The sequence below is a fragment of the Rhizophagus irregularis genome, chromosome 22 (assembly GCF_026210795.1).
Source record: "Rhizophagus irregularis chromosome 22, complete sequence".
Lineage (NCBI taxonomy): Eukaryota > Fungi > Glomeromycota > Glomeromycetes > Glomerales > Glomeraceae > Rhizophagus > Rhizophagus irregularis.
In genome coordinates this window covers 1,017,921-1,037,035 of record NC_089450.1, presented here as the reverse complement: position 1 = coordinate 1,037,035, position 19,115 = coordinate 1,017,921, and the positions used below count along the sequence as shown (strand labels likewise).

The 19,115-nt window shown below is 35.9% G+C and overlaps 2 protein-coding genes across 2 annotated transcripts; one reads left to right on the top strand and one right to left on the bottom strand.

Annotated features, from left to right (window-relative positions):
• Positions 1 to 2,735: 2,735 nt before the first annotated feature.
• OCT59_014488 (uncharacterized protein) lies at positions 2,736 to 3,687 on the top strand (the record flags this gene model as incomplete). The annotated part of the gene is made up of 3 exons (XM_025327564.2): positions 2,736 to 3,324; positions 3,412 to 3,541; positions 3,615 to 3,687. 3 exons carry the CDS (start codon positions 2,736 to 2,738, stop codon positions 3,685 to 3,687), a joined length of 792 nt encoding a protein of 263 aa, XP_025170626.2.
• A 10,309-nt stretch (positions 3,688 to 13,996) lies between these two features.
• Positions 13,997 to 15,732, bottom strand: OCT59_014487 (uncharacterized protein; the record flags this gene model as incomplete). Its single annotated transcript, XM_066150053.1, has 2 exons — positions 13,997 to 14,007; positions 14,742 to 15,732. 2 exons carry the CDS (start codon positions 15,730 to 15,732, stop codon positions 13,997 to 13,999), a joined length of 1,002 nt encoding a protein of 333 aa, XP_066002263.1.
• Between the last annotated feature and the right edge of the window lie 3,383 nt (positions 15,733 to 19,115).

Here is a 19,115-nt window from a genome sequence, read left to right as displayed (position 1 = left end):
CAAAAAGAAAAAGGAAACTTAGAAACGTTTCCTTACAAAAAAAAGAAAAAATTTTTTTCTTAAAAGTTTCGAAGCGTACAACAACACGCTTTGAAACTTACCGATTCGCCTTCTAAAGTCAAATATCGAAAAATCTCTACAAAAAAAAAATAGGAAACGTTAGAAACGTTTCCTTACAAAAATTAAAAAAAAAATAATTTTTTTTAAAAAGTTTCGAAGCGAAACGCTTCGAAACTTACCCTTTCGGTTCCTTGCTTCCCAAAGTCGAATACCGAAAGACCTACACAAAAAAAGAAAGAAAGGAAACGTTAGAAAAGTTTCCTAAAGAAATTAAAAATTTTCAAAAAGTTTCGAAGCATATGCTTTGAAACTTACCATTTCGAATCCCAAAGAAGCATGCCGAAGGACCTACACAAAAAAAAATAAGAAACGTTAGATACGTTTCCTAAAGAAATTAAAAAAAAAACAAGCGAACTCGCTTCGAAACTTACCCTTAATTTCCTAAATTTCTGAAATCGAATATCGAGATCTAAAAAAAAAGAGAGTATAGGAAGCGTTAGAAACGTTTCCTAAAAGAAATTAAAAAAAATATATTAAAAGTTTCGAAGCGAACGCTTCAAAACTTACCATTTCGTTGGAATTTTCTGGGAAGGGAAAGAGGAAGGGGAGAGAAAGAGAGAGAAAAAGGGCGAAGGGAAGGGAAATGAAACGAAAAGGGAGGAAGAGAACGAAAGGGAAAGGGAAAATGAAGGGGAGAAAAGGGGGAAATGAAACGAAAAGGGAGGAGGAGAAAGGGAAAGGGGAAATGGAACGAAAGGGAGGGGGAAAACGAAAGGGAAAGGGAAAGGGAACGAAAGGGAAAGGGGAAAGGGAAGAAAGAAAGAGGACGTGAGAAAAAAAAATTAAGCTTTTGCTAAAAAAAGCTTAATTTTTTTTTTCGTTATACCGCAGCTGAAGCTGCGGTAATTATTAAGTAATATCACGTGACGCATGTGATATATAATTTTATATAAATAGGGGCTTTCCCCCGCCCCGGAATTTTTTTTTTTATTTTAATAATTTTAAATAGATGTATATATATGCTTATATATACATATATATATATCTATTAACTAATACTTTACGAAAAGCCTCTCCTCTGTAAACAGGTAGAGGTCATAAAGTACCTATAGGGAGAGAGCCATTGCTGCTCCCTCCGCCTGTTTATAGTGACAAAAAGAGGGAGTCTTCAGTAGTAAGGTTTAGTATTAAATTACATCACAACACATCGTGTTATATTAACAATGTGTTTAATGTTAAATAATGCGTTTAAAATATAAATATTATAAATTTAATAATGTACGTAATTAAATAAATAAAAATTATCATCAATTTTTAATGTAATTAAGTGTAATGCTACGTTATCCAATGTAATTGTAGTATTTTTTTTTGTGTTTTTTAGTGCAATTCCACATTTTCTAGCATAATGTTACATTTTCCAGTATAACGCGAAATTTTTTAAAAAAAAAATGATAATTGTGGTACTTTTTAGTGTAATGCTACATTGTCTAGTGTAATTGTGGTATTTTTTAGTGCAATGCCACATAATCTAGTATAGTGCTACATTTTTTAGTATAATTTAATGTAATGTGGAATTTTCCAAAAAATGTGATAATTGTGATACTTTTTAGTGTAATTTGGTGAAATGCTACATTTTCCAGTGTAATGCTATATTATTGAGCATTTTCCAAAAAAAAAAATGTAAAATCTTAACATTCTGACGAAAATGAAACATTTTGACCAAAAAAACGTAAAATTTGCTGAAAATATGCAACATTTGACAGAAAATATAGAATTTTCATAAAAAAATACACCATTTGCAAGAAAATCGGAATATTTGTCAAAATTTGAATTTAATTGACAATGTTATAACAATTTTATGAAATGTTGTTACAATGATATCACATTGAAGATAAAATGTGGCATTTTCATAAAAATGCACCATTTGCAAGAAAATTGGAACATTTGACAAAAAAAAAGCAAAATTTGATTTTAATTGACAATGTTATAACAATTTTATTAAATGTTATTACATTTGAGGTAAAATGTGAAATTTTCATAAAAATGCACCATTTGCAAGAAAATTGGAACATTTAACAAAAAAAAAGCAAAATTTGATTTTAATGACAATGTTATAACAATGTTACGAAATGTTACAAAAATGTTACATTTGAGATATAATGTAGCATTTTCCCAAAATTTCATAAGATTTGCTAAATCGGATAATGTTGTAATAATGCTATTCCAAAAAATTGCTCAGCGTAATGCAGCATTTTCCACAATTTCCCACCATTTTCCAGGAAAATGGGGAATTTGCATTTTTTGAATTTTAGACAATGGCGCCCCTTCGACCTGTGTCCACAACATGCCTTCTTTGGACGTGGACCGCTACTTGGTCTAAAGGTTATTCTAACTGACGATTCAAGTGCTGAACGTAATGTACTAGAATTATATTGGCCAGAAAATAAAGAATTCAAATTGAAATTTTTTTTAAATTAATTTGTATATATTTAATTTAACTAAATTATCAATTTATTCAACTGAAATATATAAGAGATCCGTCTTTTGTGCTCATTCCACGTTTTACAGGCATTTTGGAGATGGCTCTATAATTTGAAACATCACATTAATAAAGAAGACCAGGTGACCATTATGGCAAAGATGAAAAAATACTTTATGCACAAACTGGCTTAGACATGTATACTCATTACGATGAATTCAAACAACAATTTTATCATCATTATTCTCAACTACGCAAACATTTCGAGCTCTTATGGGAACATCGTTATTTTTGGACTTTCTCTTTCCGTTCTGAACTACATATGCGCAAAAACAACACAAACAACTATATTGAGAGAAGCTTCGGCATACTTAAAGATATAGTGTTTGCAAGATCACAAGCGTACAACTGTGTGCAGGTTTTCCAGTTTGTTATAACGACTATGGAGAGATTCTATGCACTTCAATTGCTTAGTTTGGTACATAGACACACGGGACATTTGCGAATAGCAAAACATTTTTTATGTCCTGGCTGGGACACCGTGAATATAGATACTATTCAAAAAAGTAATGTGGAACATGAATTCTATGTAAAAAGTGTAAATAATGCTAATCTTTTCTACACTGTGAATAGTGAAATCGGTACTTGTACATGTCCAATTAGCGCGTCTGGTACTCCTTGCAAACATCAGGGCGCAGTTTTAGTTAAATTTCATATATCAACATTCAATTTTCTGCCGTCTTTAACTTCCAATGATCGTATACTTTATGCTTATATTGCACTGGGTAACGTATAATTTTTCTCCTTTAAAAAATTATATATATTTTTCGCAGTATTTTCTATTCTTATCTTGTTATGTATTTCTTTACTAGATTATACCGCAAAAGATAATTCTTTTTACGCATCATTACACGCAGAATTTACTCCACAAGATCAAGAAAGTCTACAAATAACAATAAAAAAATCAGGTAGCAATGCATCTAACGCGTCTGTTGAATTTAGGTTTGTAAATTTTTTTCTTGATAATTTGCCATTGTATTGTGAAAATCCTAAATTTTAAGCACTTTTACACTAGAGATTCAATTGAAAAAGTCGATAATACTTCCACATTTATTGATTTCTTAGAAGAAATCAAAGAAGACTACTAAAACGGTGACGTACAATTATGTACTGCATTAAATAGACTTGCAGAACATTATAAAGTGGCAAAGATGAAATCCGTACTTAGGCTTGTCTCCTTTCTATATGACATGAACTGTGATTTAGATCCAACAATTAAGATTAAAAGTGGTCCTATGATTCATGTAAAAATTTGGACCCTCAAGCTATTCCTAGTTGAAAAACAAAGCAAGCCGGCAAAAAGGAGCATAATCTGCCGAGCAAGAACATATTAAAAAATCAATCAAATTGAAGTGAGGTATCGTTTGTATTAATGTTTTATGCAATTTTAAAATAATATTTATACAATTTTTAATATTTCTTAACATTTTAATAATAATTATTTACACGATGTATCATGTATAGAATTGAATTTATTAATAATAATAATTATACATATATTTTACACAATGTATAGAATCTAATTTCTAAAATTTAATGAATTTTAAGGAAATTTTATTGAATTTTAATGAATTTTAATGAATTTTTAACAAATTTAACGAAATTTAATGGATTTTGTCTAATTTTAACAAATTTTAATGAATTTTTATTATCTAAATTTTATTAAATTTTATTAATAATCATAAATAGTAAATCAAAAAATATTTTGGGAGAGTGTGAGAAAAAAGTGAAAAAATCTATCGTAATATGTAGATATGTTTATCAGTGCGACACGACGATCATAAGTTTTCTGATTGGATATACAGTCAACTCCCTCTATAGTCACTCCTGTTATATTCACATTCTACTATATAGTCATACCAGTTGAATGTTCAAAACACTTTATTATTAAAATCTATCCTATATAGTCACAATCTATCTATAGTCACTATCATACCTATCCTCAAAAATCTTATATTAAAAAGAAATGTTTATAATTACAGTTATATAAAGAATATATTAAATAACTTGGCATCTAATAATCATACAAAGATATATTATAGCTTGTTAGAATCGTCTCACTAAGACGAATCGAATGGTGGTAGTTTTATCCTTTTTCTTTGCTAGTGTTTACGGCCAGACCACCCATTGCCTCTTATGAGACTAATCTCGGGTCTGTATCCTATCATCTTCACTGGGCAACCATTATAAGTTTTATCCTTTTCCTGTGCAAACAGTCTATTGACTTTATCTTTTATTTATATTTTAACATCAAAAATATGATCGAACAGTATTACAAAAATAAGAAAATAAACTAATAAAAAATAAAAAGAGTAGCTTCACGACTCATACAAGTAAAGAATCTAAACTAAAATAAATTAAAGCAAAGAAAAACTAAACTATTACAGAATCGCATACCCCAACTTTACCCGAAGGCCAGTGTGAGTCAACTATCCAACATCCAAAAATCCAGCCCGTTACCAGAAAGAGATCCTAAGAGGTTGAACTGTTAAGCGGCGCAGAAAATCCAAGTGCGAGATCCATGATCCACCCCGAATTATAGAAGAGGATATCCAAGAAATCCAGGAATCCTGAGAAACTGTCGCCAAAGAAGAGTTGTTGATTTGTGAAGAAGTGACAAGAGAAAAAGATTTTGTAGATGGGCCACGTAATTTGGAAGCAGCCGAGATACCCTGCGACTCTTCCCAAGCATGGAAAAGAACATTCTGACATAGCCAAATTTCACCATACAATTCGACTTGGAAGTCATTAAGAAGAGGAGAAATAGTCTTGTATATAACAGAGAGAGGAAAGTGTTGATTCAAATATGTAGTTAAATGCGCAGGCAACAATCCTCGAGTAAGCCAGAGACAGAACGGAGAAGGAGTTTCATAGTTCCAGCAATCTAAAGCAGAAAATTCAGTTTGGAAAGAAATATCCAAAGACTTCAAAGATAAAAAGGAAGATAAACAAAAATCTCTAAATTTAATGACTTCAGAACGATGTGTTAAACATGGATTCAGATCAGGAAGAATATAAGGGCAAGTCCAGAGATGGTTTAAATCCTCAGGGGTAGAGTTGCATTGCGGGCAAAGCCAATCAGGAGAATATAAATAAGGTTTGCGTTGTTGAAGAGTAGTTAAGGTAGGCAACATATCCAGGAGAAGTTTGATACGGAAAGTCCAAAATTCAGGACGACCATTCTTATGTGAAGCAAAACCTTTGATTTGTGAAAGGCAAAAATAGATACCAGCCCAATCAAAGTGTGAAGGAGGACCAAGAGCAGTAAAACGTGCCAGTGAATAAAAAGATAAAAGAGCACGAGCATCAGCTATGGAGCGGAGAAAATGACGAATATTCACGTCAATAGGCAAAGAATTAAAAGTTAACAAGCATGGAGTATTACAAAATGCTGAAGGTGGAACAGTGGGTGGTTGTAAAGACGAATGAGCATCTTTTGCCAGAGAATCCGCTTGTATATTGTACATATCATCGCCATGAGCAGGGACTTTAATCAAATCGACTTTAAGATTACGATCCATGATAAGTTGTCGAATAGAAAGCCAAAGAAGATAATTAGGTTCTCGAAGCAATTTTGGTGAAAAAGGAGCATTAACAAAACGTGTTCATAGTGAAATTAATTGACTACAATCAGTATAAATTGTGATTGAAGAATCATGAGAGAGGGCACTTAGTCCTAATATAACAGCCGAGATCTCAGAACGTAAAGCTGAAGGAAAACAAGAGGGAAGATGCATGGAGGAAGATTTGAGAATAAATCCATCGTCATCGAGAGCGATCCAAGCAGAAGTCATAGAAGAAGGTAAAGATTCTTTGGCAGGATGGAAAGAACCATCAGTATACAAAGATTGCACAGAAGATGGCAAAACATCATTTTCAATCCTGTTCTTGAGAGGCGGAGAAAGGGTGGAAAAAGCGGGTAAGGACGAGTTCGTCAAGTGAACAATAGCCAAAGAAGAAGCATAATTCCATGAAGTAGATAAGGTTATGGGAAGGTAAGCCGCAAATACTTTGGCATTTCTGGTAGGGTAGCCCACAGTTTCTGATAGGGTAACATTGAAAAAACACTTTTTGCTATTACAGCGTTGTTTGATAGCAGATTTCTTGGATAAGGCAGGAACGTTAAAAGCACAACCAGGACAAGGATTATAAGAGCGTTCATCAGCCGAGGTAGAGACAGGAAGCCAATGAGACATAATAGCCGAGTTTTGTTTCTTATAAGTGATACACACACGACCAACAGATAAAGTTTGAGTAGCGGAATCAAGATTAATAGCCCATTGAGGATAAAATTGATAATCTTTAACAGTATGATCTAATAAACAAATTGAAGCTAAAGTAAAAGAAGAATTAATAAAATATGAAGATAAAAGTAAAGAAGAAAAGGAAGAAGAAAGAAAATTATTTTTTATAAATGTAAACCAATTAGGAATCCGTCCTTTACGACCAACGATGCCAAGGTAACGAAGGTCAGGCCAATTCATAAGATAACGTCCACAAGGAGAAACCAATTGGGCAAGCACAAATATATTCAAATTTTTCCAAAATTTCCAACTCAATTGAAAAATGGAATGTGGTAGAATAGATCGGAGAGGCAGAGCAGGTTGTAGATCACACTTCGGAGGCCGGAAGGAAAGAGACTACGTGATGTTTAAACGCGAAGAAAACAATAGCGAATTAAACAAAGTGTGCGTTCGCAAAGAAACGATATGTGACCATGGTTCTAAGTTAATAGTAGTCGGGCAACTTTCAGCACCCAAATATCCTTGAAGATAGGAGATAGCATAAAGGGCAAAATCTTTGAAATCAGGATGAGTGAAAATTTTTTGCCAAGATGCGATATGGTAAGAAAGGAATCGATAAAAAGCATTTCGAATCGAAAAGGGAAGTTTAAGAAATAACAAAGCCAACGGAGTAGTTGCTGCGAGTCCAGCTTTTCTTCGAAGTACTGAAAATATAGGCTTGACTATCGATTGAATAGTACTTTCAGAGAAAAGGGTAGTTTGAAGACGGAATTCCAATCGCGGAAGAAGGACAGCATTATAGAGATAGGCCACATGTTGTGCTAATAATTTCTTCGGTCCCAGGAGAGCAGCCATATCTTTAACCATGGAGCGCGCTTGTTTGAGAACAAAATCAGAAGAGGCAGACAAAGAAAACCAAACGCCTAAAAAGCGAAAGGAAGTATTGAGGGGTAAAGAAGAAAGGGAAAGAAAGGTATTGGAAACTAAGAAAGAAGGTGAAAGTTCAAAAGTAATCTTCGAAGAAGGCGAAGAGGATGAAAGAAGAACATATTTTGCTGAATTGGCTTGAACATTATTTAAAGTATAAAATTCAGCAGTGATGGAAAGACGATCTTCTATTCCAGATTTTGAAGAAGCAATAAGTGTAGAGTCATCTATAAACGTTAAATGTGAAATTGGTAAGGAATGTTGTTCAAATTCAAGTGGAGAATAATTTAAAAGAGTTGAAGATTTTAAAATAAAAGGATCTTGTGCTTCTTGATTCAAAACAGTAAGTAAGGGATCCAAATAAATAACCCAAAGAAGAGGAGAAATGATTTCTCCTTGATCGATACCCACACGTACTCTATAAGCAGCTGTATCGCCATGACAAGTAATTATCTTATTATTTCGTCATGTAAAAAGATTCAAAATAAATCGCACTAAAAGTGCAGGGATATGTAATCTATCTAAAGCTAATTTAAGCATATTTAAATCCATAGAATCAAAAGCTTTAGAGATATCTTGAGAAACGATCCATAGTTTCTGATCATCAGTAGAGTCATGTTTTTGTTGATGAATAATCGCATCAAGCATTTTGATAGGGACATCAGTAGAACCACCAGGTAGGCCCGCAAAGTTACCTCCTTGAAGAACTTTATTTTCAGCAAGGATGTTGGAAAGACGATTAGTGACGACCTTAACTACACATTTGCGAACCGTTTCCAGAAGAGTAATAGGTCGAGTGTTCTTGAGTTGGGCATCAAAGTTGTGAGGTTTAGGAATATGATAAACCACAGCTTCACGCCAGTCAGCAGGAATATCACCGCGGGAAAGGCAGGTATTAGCAAGTAAAAGAAATCCAAGGCTTCACCGGACAGATGTTTAATCATCTCATAAGAAATTTTTGAAGGGCCGAAAGCTTTGTTATTAGGCATGGAAGAAATCACAGCAGACCATTCTTGTAGGGAAATAGGTACCAAAACAGGATCATATAATGAAGCAGACACATTAGCAAGAGGAGTGTAAGCTTGTTGCCATCGGGCGGGAAATAAAGTGATGGAAGAGTAGCAGACCAACGGAGGAGAAACAATTGACTGAAAATGAGAAATAGCAGCTTGTTTAATGTCCGAAGGATCCGTTAATAAAGTAGGAGTTGAGTCCAGGACAACCAGGACGCGATCAAGAATAATCGAACGTTTTTCAACTGATAGAGCAGAGTCTATAAAGGTACCGAGCAAGTTCGAAAAGTGTTCGTCACGTAATGCGGTATAGTATTCTACAGAGTCCGCGAGATGTTGGGCGAATTTAGTAGATAGAAAGGCAGAAACTAAATTCTTCTGTGATCGTAAAAATGATTTAAATACAGATGCAGGGGTTGTAGAATAGGTAGAAACTGAGTAATCAGGAAGTAAGGATGCTAAATTTTCAAGATGGGAAGGCAAAGCAGCAGTCATTTGCGCAATCTGAGTAGGCCGATTAGAACGACGAGTAGTAAGGCGATATAAAAATCGATCTAAAAACTTGTTAATAGCAATAAGTTTAGTTAATTCAGGAGAGTACGAATGTCGGTGTGTATTGGAAACTTTTTGAAAGGGTAATGTTGCAATTGCAGCACTGATTATGGCAGCTTTCAATGCATGCCACATACGATCAAGAGAAAGAGAGGAGAAATCAAAATTAGATTGATATTGTCTATCTAAATAAACTCCAAGAGAATCATCTACTTCAGTGGTGAAATTATTCCATTGTTCAACTGAAGTGGAAGCGTAAGAAAAAATAGTACGCATTTCCTTTTTTTGTTTAAGACGAGATTTGGCTAAAATAGCCAGACATGAGCTGAAGTCAAAAACAGTTGTAAGAACTTTGTGATCTGTAAAAGGACGATCAAGGAGATTCGAACAAGTAACCACTTGTGAAAAAAGACCAGGGGCAGGAAAACCAGGTGAAGACCAGATATAATCCAGTCTAGAAGATCCATTATCATGAAAAAAGGTGGGATCAGGACCATGTGTAGAAGAGTGAGCTTGATGATCAGTAAAAAACCAAGAAGAAAGCAAGCGAAGAAGCTTAAAATGATTGGATGAATAATGGGAATGAGCGACTTCATCAATATTAAAGTCACCCAGAATTATTACAAAATAATTATTATTTCTGGCATAATCAAGCCAAGAAAGGAGTTTAGCAATAAGATCATTACAAATGGATTGATGAATAGAACCAGAAGGGGGATAATATATAGAAATAATCGAAATTTTAGTTTGATGAAAAAACAAATCTAATTTAAGAAGGCGACCATTCCAAGGATCAATTGTTTGAACATGCTTATGAAGAGGATTACGTAGCAAAATACCAACACCATCATGAGGGCGAGAAGAAGATGAGCAAGCCCAATAGGACTTAAAGTGATGTTGGGAATGTTCATTTTTAAAAATAAATTTAGCATTTGAAGGGGAAAGACGCGTATCATTAATAGATAAAGCACCAAAAGAAGAGTGAAAAAAAAAATTAAGCAAATGTTGTTGTCGAACTGGAGAACATAAACCATTAACATTTATTTGACCAAATTTAATAAGGGGAGAAGGGTGAGGAGAAAAATTGTGTTTTTTGTTGTCCATCATTATTACACACTGATAAAACGGTAATAAAGAAAGGGAAAGAAAGAGGACAATTAATGATTAGCTTGGCCGTTTTGGCGAGCTAAGATGAGATTATTTTGTTGAATTCCTTCTTTAATCGAGCCAGCCAAAGAGGCAACGGTATCAGAGAGAGAGGAGAGACGCTGTTCCATATCAATAGGAGAGGAAGGAGCGACGTTGGTAGGTGGAATAGGAGCAAAATGAGGAATCGGGGAAAATCCACTTGTTGATTGCAAAGGGGGAAAATTAACATCGACGAGGATATTATTATTAGTTTGATTCACTGTATCATCTAATCCTTGCATAGAGGAAGGGATGTAGGAAGGAGGTTTTGTAACAAAAGGTCCTGGAACAGGAGCACGAGCAGCCATAGCAGATTCCAAATTAGTGATGCGGCTGTTCATGGTAGCAAATTGTGTGGTAAGAAGGGCTAATTCTGCAACTACTTTTTCAAGAGCAGCACCAATAGATTTCCAATCGGTAAGCACGGTAGGAGGGGCAGGGTATGTAACATCCATGCCATCAGCATAGTGATCAAGTTTATTTGCGTCAGGAATACGACGACGTTGATTATTATTGTCATTATTGAGATTATCGCGATTCTATGGTCAACGTTGAGAGCGAGAACGAGATTGTTGTCGGTTATTAGGTCTGGATTTAGAGCGATGGCGAGAAGCACTGGTACGGTTTTGTCCATCATTATTGTTATCAGGGCGGGCAAAACGGTTGTGTCATTTAGCAGGGTGAGAAGGAGGTAAATGCTTGTTATATAAAGCACGTAATTATTATTAGATTGCCAAGGGCGAGATGGGCGATTAAGTCTAGATGAAGAATCACATCGATCAGGGTTACAATTAGGGCGACCACATCGATGACAAAGAGAAGTGACTTCATCCGGAGAATGCCAGGTAAGGCCAACTTTCTTGAGGGCACATGAAATAGATTTAGCATTTTCCATAGCCGTTTCAGAGGCAAAATGGCAATAAGCGTAAGGTTTGGGATTGTAAGAATTCATAGAGAAGGGAACATTGATAGATTTAGCGGAAATTTCATCGGCAATTTCAGCAAGATCAACCGCTATAGTACCACGCGCAAGACCGGCAAGTAAAGCAACATAAGCTCGTCTTTCAGCGCGTTAGTCAGGTGAGAAAGTAGCGGGGCAGATTCTCAAACAATGTCCTCCACAAAGGACGCCCCAGGTAGAGTCGAGATTTTGTAAAGCACCAGTAGATTTAAAGGTAATGTATGCAGTACGGTAAAGTTTAGATAAACGGGTATGGCAGCGAGTAATATTGCCGTAACGGGAAAAGGTACCACGCAAAAGAACGTCAGTTATAAAAAGGGGGATATCGGTAACCACCAGGGTACGTGCGTGTTCATCTGCCTTAATAGCCTGGGGGTCATATGCATGGAAATGCAGGCCAAACAAAGAATCCATAGGGGAAGCTATGGCTTTGTCAAGATCATCCTTTTTTCAGAAGTGTACGATGATCCTCTTCAAATCGTTGGATTCACTACACGTGGCACGACTACCATAAGAGGAGAACAAGGAAAGTTGTCGATCAACCGCGTCACACGCGTCGCGGTTCGAAGCGAAGTATTTCCAAAAGCCTTCGACGTCATTAGGAGCGGCCGAAGCGTAGAAAAGTGTAGGTTGAGATTGTACTGCAGCTTAGGACGCGTCCGGGGAACCAGCACGTTCGGGAAAGGAAACTGCGGGAGTAATTTCTGGGCTTTTGCCTTTATCGTTGTTATGAGCAGGTGCATGTAGAGAAGCGTCAAGAGAGGAGGTAATAGGTTGAAAAGGTGTCTCAGCGGAAGTTGTCTCAACAGGGCCAGAAGGCGTGAGAGGTTTATCAACATCCATGACAGAGTCATCAGCACTGACTCTGGTACGTTTATTAGTAGAGGTGGTCGAAGGTGGAGTATTTGAAGGGCCAGATATAGAGGGACCTTGACCAGAAACATTGCCTTCTGGAGAGCTAGAGGCAGGACGTTTAGAAGTAGTATCTTTGTTAGACTTGTTATCTTTCTTTTTGTTATCTTTAGCCATTTGTAGAGTGTCGTAGTTATCTAAAATAAAGAAAATATTAAGAAAAAGTAATAAAAAACTTCGAAAAAATTTTTTATTTTTTCCATAAATATTGTCAAGTGAGCAGAACGGGAGAGAGTTAGTTTAGTTTTTGTTTTATCCTTTTCCTGTGCAAACAGTCTTTTGACTTTATCTTTTATTTATACTTTTGGACTTCGAAAATATAATCGAACAATATTACAAAATAAGAAAGTAAACTAATAAAAAAATAAAAAGAGTAGCTTCACGACTCATACAAGTAAAGAAATCTAAACTAAAATAAAATTAAAGCAAAGAAAAACTGAACTATTACAGAATCGCATACCCCAACTTTACCCGAAGGCCAGTGTGAGTCAACTATCCAACATCCAAAAATCCAGTCCGTTACCAGAAAGAAATCCTAAGAGGTTGAACTGTTAAGCGGCGCAGAAAATCCAAGTGCGAGATCCAAGATCCACCCCGAATTATAGAAGAGGATATCCAAGAAATCCAGGAATCCTGAGAAACTGACGCCAAAGAAGAGTTGTGTTGTCGTGGAGAAGTAGTATTAGGAGAAGAATTAATAGATGGGCTACGTAATTTGGAAGCAGCTGAGATACCCCACTAGCAAGCTAGTCGAATTAATCTTTAACCGAAGTTTTATGTGTAAATTCTGGCTGACATAAAATGTTGTAAAAATTTGTAGTTCAATAAAGTAAATTCATCAATCGCTAAAGCGCTGTATATAAATTTCCGATACAGAATGATAAAATTTGTATTCATAGAGAGAAGGGAAATAGGAAAGCTTAAAATAAGCATAAAAGAAGTGAAAAAGGAGAACGATTAAAAAAAAATAAAAGAAAGTAATTAAATAAAAGGGAACCAGCGTTATTAGCGCATTAAAAAGGTAGGATGAACAAAATCAGCGGGTAAAACCCACTGTGATCGAAAATCAGAAGGAGCAGGGTAAGGATGTGAATCAAACCAAGGTGCACAAATGTCCAATAACGATAAGATATCACAAGGTTTAACACGACCTAGTTTGAAAGAAAACCGTGTATCACTATTCCAAAATTGTGAAAATGTCGAAGAGGAGGCCGATTTGGTGATAACAGATTGGATGGCATCTCGAAGATATTTCTTTGATACTGAGGAAGTGTTGTGCTTGGAAATTATTAACCAAAGGAAATTGTGAGAAGGTACATAAATGGAAGCACTATTCGAGAGTATCCTTCGAACCATATCAATAATAAAACGACTAAAGCCAAGAGTTTTAAAATCTTGATAATCAATAACAGGACAATTTGGACCAACAAAAGGACCTGAGGTGGGTTTGTCAGTAATAAAATGATTTGCAACTACAGAGGAGGGATTCAAAACCACTTTTTGGATAGAACCCGTAAATTTAGAAGATACGAACGCAACAGAAGACTGATGTGAACGTTTTTTCAAACAGAAGGAAACATCAGGACGCGAGGATACAAGATTACATATATTCTGGACAATAGAGTAATCAGTAGTAGACATAGTCAAGTTATAGGAGGTAGGAGGAATGACTATAGCAGGATCCTTAGTGGCCATCCACATAGAAGAGTCGAGAAGATCGGGGTGAACAACATGTCGTGAAAATTTACTCCGGTCTAATAAAAGGTCTTTATGGCGTGCTTGACGAGCAAGTTGTTTCTTCGTAGGGTGGGAGATGGAAGTGTGAGCAGAATATGAGACAAGAGTTCGTGCAGAAAGTGAACCATTATTGTCTTCAAGAAGATGATGAAAAGCATAAGATTTGCGGTAAGAAAGTCCTAGACGTCGGGAAGTTACATCTTTATAAAAACCATCAGCGTGTCGTTTAGACACACGGTTACAAGGTAAAGTGAAAGGAGGAGAAGTAGGAGGGGGAGGTGTATGAACAAGTTGTTTGTCATGAAGATGACAAGCATGACGAAATTGAGACATAACATAGGCAGCAGGAGTCTTGCAAAACGGGCAACCAAAATAAAGGCCAAGGTAAAAGCAAGATTGATGATATCGAAATTGAATAAAGGTACGAGTACGTCTATTATTACGATGAGAAGATGACCAACGGGCAAGAGAGGTAACACGTTGTGTTAATAAAAGCTGGCGTAACCTATTGAAATATTTTCGTCGAGCATGAGAGGGAATACGGTTTTGTCGATAAAAGAAAAAGGTTAAAAATTTGGATAAGATAAATTTTAAGTTAGGAGAAGGACGATCAGATGTAAATTGAAATGGATCAGTAGATGAAAGAAGAGGAGAATTGGTATGAATCGAATAACAACTATCCGAATCAGGAGTGGGGTCCAAAAGGAAGTAACAGTTGCCTCGTCGAATAGAATATAAACGGTTAGAGCCAACATTTCGAACAGGACGTATCCGTCCATCCAGAATGGTACGTATTGTAAAAATGTAAGATGAACACCGTGTGTGATCAAGAGGGAGGGCTGAAGCAGAAGTTGCAGGAAAAATTTCCGCAGGAGTACTATTTAAAGAAAGGGCCGGAGAAGGAACATTATTGTCATACTCAACAGTATCTACTAGAGCTGAAATTTGGGGAGTAATGAAAGAGGAGTCCGGGAGATCATCTTGAAAGGAACTTTTAGGTTCGGAAGAACGTAATAAAGGTGGAACCAGTAAACGTATTGTAGAAGGGGATAAAACCAGACGCGTAAAAGACAATTTTGTCTTAATTTTCTGTGCGCGTTTAAAAGATGCAGGGGAAATCATAGAGGATACGCGTTTACAAAGAAATCTAGGAATACGCCGTGAAGGGCGTAAATGATTGGTGCGTCGTGTAGAAGGGGTGCATAAATCTAAGATACTATTAGGATCAGCCTCGTGTTTAGAAGCCCAAATAGCTAATGGAAGAGGAGGTGGATCATCATTCATTGGATCATCATGTGATAGATGATCGTCAACAGGGGGGATAGCGAAATCCTTTTCTGAATCCGCAGTAGACGAAAGAGAGTCCAAACGCAAGTGTAAAAGGCGTTTTTGTTCAGAAAGAGAGTCGTCTAGAAGGCGGAGGGGGCCAAAAGCGAGGTAAGCAAGTGACTTGGCGGAAGAGTTATCAGGAAGAGAGTTGTAACAAGCAAAAAGAGTTTCTTGTTTAAGGGCGCACTTAGCGCAAAGGTCTTCAACTTCGCGAAGTTTGGAAAGAACTTCATCCCAACTCAAGGTTGAGAAGTCGTGAGAAGAGGCCATAGGCCAGAATAAGAATAGAAAAGATAAAAATAAAAGAAAAAGTAATAAAAAACTTTGAAAAAAAAATTTTTTATTTTTATGTAAATAATGTCGTGAGGGCAACGGGAGAGAGTTAGTTTTATCCTTTTTAGTTTTTGTTTTATCCTTTTCCTATCACTGGCTGACGAGTTATTCAACAAAATGTTAAACATCGGCATTATAATATTTCTTGATTTACGTTTACTGCGCCATTTAACATTTTGCTAGATTTCTCAGTACCTAGTGATTGTAAAATGACGATTTATAGCTCGTTGGAATCGCCTCATCGAGACGAATCGAATGGTGGTAAGCTCATTTCTCTGTGATTAATATTGACGGAGTTATTACTTAAAAACCATTTAATATTTTTTAATTTTAGAAATTGATCTAGTGATTAGATTTCGATGCATCTTATACCATTAGATTCGTCTCATCAAGACGAATCGAATGGTAGTAGGATCGTCTTTCTAGAATCAATATTGGCAGAGTTATTACACAAAAACCATTAATATTTTTTTAATTTCAGAAATTAATCTAGTGATTGGATTTCAACGTATTTTATACCATTAGAACCGTCTCATTAAGACGAATCGAATTGCGGTAAGATCATCTCTCTATGATTAATATTGGCGAAGTTACGATACAATAAAGTTTTAAGTATAATTCTGGCTAAAATTATATTAATTTTTGGCCGGAATTATGATATACAAATATAAGAAATTTTTTATATAGTCATATCTCTTTATAATCACCAAATATTGGCGGGGATGGTTACATCATGGCTTAGTGAGGATGATGCAATGAACGACCTACCTCCATAGCCTTCAATAGAGAATGCGGAAAGTAGTGGCCACTAAACTTACAAAACACTTGTAAAATAATCACCAAATATTCACACTGGCCTTCGGGTAAAGATGAGGTATGCGTTTCTGTAATAGTTTAGTTTTTCTTTACTTAATTTTATTTTGTTTAGATTTCTTTACTTGTATGAATCGTGAAGCTAGTTCTTTTTATTTTTTGTTTAATTTTCTATATTTTGTAATATTGTTCGATTTGATTCTTGTACTTTTCGTTTAAAATTTATAATAAAAGATAAAGTCATAAGACTGTTTGCTCATAATCACCAAATATGGAGAATCATTGCTGAAAACTTGAAAATACTAATAAAAAATTTATTTTTGAAATTTTCGTTCGAAAATTTCTAAGTGCTCGTTCATAACACTAATAATTTCCCAGTTGCCTTCCTCTTTACTGAGCTTTAAACTATGACTATACCTCTAGCTCTTTCTGTTATTAACCCAGATATTCTGCCGCCACCACGTCCTGATACTTCTGCTCCGTCTGGAGACCGACCTTTGTCTCCTACCAATACCGCTGGCGCGCCTAACAAATGTTCGTGTATTGTCTTTGATGACGCTATGAATGTTAATATAACTTCACCCTCTGCTCCTGCTCCCACCCACATTTTCACCATTTTTTCTGGACTTCCCGTTAATAAAGTTCCTGTTATAACTTAACCTCCTTCTGCTGATACGTCTTTAGAATCTTCTATATATGCCCACCCCTTCCTGTTTCTACAAACCCTTCCCTTAATGACAAAGGTAAATCTGTTGCCTTCGATGTTCCTGAACGCCGGCCATTCTCCGATGGTAATGCTGCCGCTATAAAATCCGCACCATCTCGTTATCATGCTGCAGCCTATTTACGTAATACGCCTAACGCGTTCAAAGCTAAATTCATCACCAATCGCTCTATGTGTGACGAAGTGGATTGTTCACTCTCCCGATATTCCTCCTATGGTGCCCGCGCATGCTGCGATGGATCAGGCAATAACAAAAAGATTCTTGTCGTCTTCAATGATCAGCATGATTTTACCGATTGTGTCAGCTCCTCACGTGCAGATCTTCTCAATTTAATCTTTACTCATTACTTCCCTGCAGATGCTAAACCAGCGCGGAAAATCCATTATAATTTAACCGGTTTTTCCGGTAAATTTCTGATAAAACCGGTAAAATCTTATAATCCCGGAATTGTTCCGGTCGTGGCGTAGCAGATTTCCGGAATATTTTGTAAATACCGGAAATTTCATTTAATAAATTTATATCGCAAAAAAGTTTTTATCTTTAATTTTATTATTTATTATTTCAGTAGTTTATTACAATATGATTATTTAAAGCCAGTACGTCTTTTCTGGTTACTCCATATTGTATATGCACGAATAAAAAAAAGAAAAGATTATTATATATTTGGTAATACCATCTAAAACCGGAATTTTTTTTTAATTCCATAATTCCATACCGGTTGAAAAAATAAATTTCCAGAATTTTTATATTTAACCGGAATTTTTCTGAAATTTTTCCAAGGTTTTTTTCCGCGCTGTGCTAAACTCAGTGATGAAGCGAAGTCTTTGTTTGTCACCGACATCCCACTTTTCCTAAACGAGATGCAAGTCCGCCAGGCATTTTCCCGATATGGCACTGTGATCAAGTGCAAACTCACCCCTAAAAAACATTATTATAATAGTCATATCCAATTTTCTTCCGCAGATGCAATTACCCAATTCAACGATATCTGGGCGATTATTTGCCTAGGTAATTCTTTACGTGTCTGTCTGACATCTTTCTCGAAATCCCAACACAACAGCCGAAGAGAACATGTCGCCATCCTTGCCGGTATCCCAAAAAATATCAAAGAAGCTGACCTTTTAGAAATTGCTACTCAAGTTAACGCTAAAGCTCTTAATGTTCCCCTTTCTATCAATTCTTACAAGCCCAAACCTTATGTATATTTAAACTTCTCCTCTTTTGATACCCTTGAGGCCACGAAAGAATTATCCGTGGCTTTCCGCGGTAAAGGTTTAACATGGCACTTTCCTAATGAAGCTCACACTTTATGTTATGTTTGCGGACGTTTGGGCTGCTCCCCTTCTGTATGTAACCCTCGTCCCACATGTAAAGTAGATGATCGCCTTAACAAACTCTATTCACGCTTTAATGCTGGTCCTCGACGTGGTCATCAGAATTCACGCCAATCACGTAATAAATCCACTTCCCGCTCAAGATCAAGATCCACCTCTAGATCCCGTAATAATTCGTCCTCATCCAGATCTAACAATAACAATAATAACATTAATACTTCCCGTTCCAATGTTCCTAACTGTAACAATCAGTCCAGTAACAATAATACCAATTCTAGGAACAATGCAAATTCTGTTAGTTCTACCCAATTTCCGTACACTCTTCATTCTAATAGTTCTACATCTACTTCTCCAAGTAACAACCTAATTGTACGCTTTCTCAACACATCATTGATGAGTTAAAGGCGCAAATCGAAAAGATTGCTAACACCCTCAATACTTTAGAGGA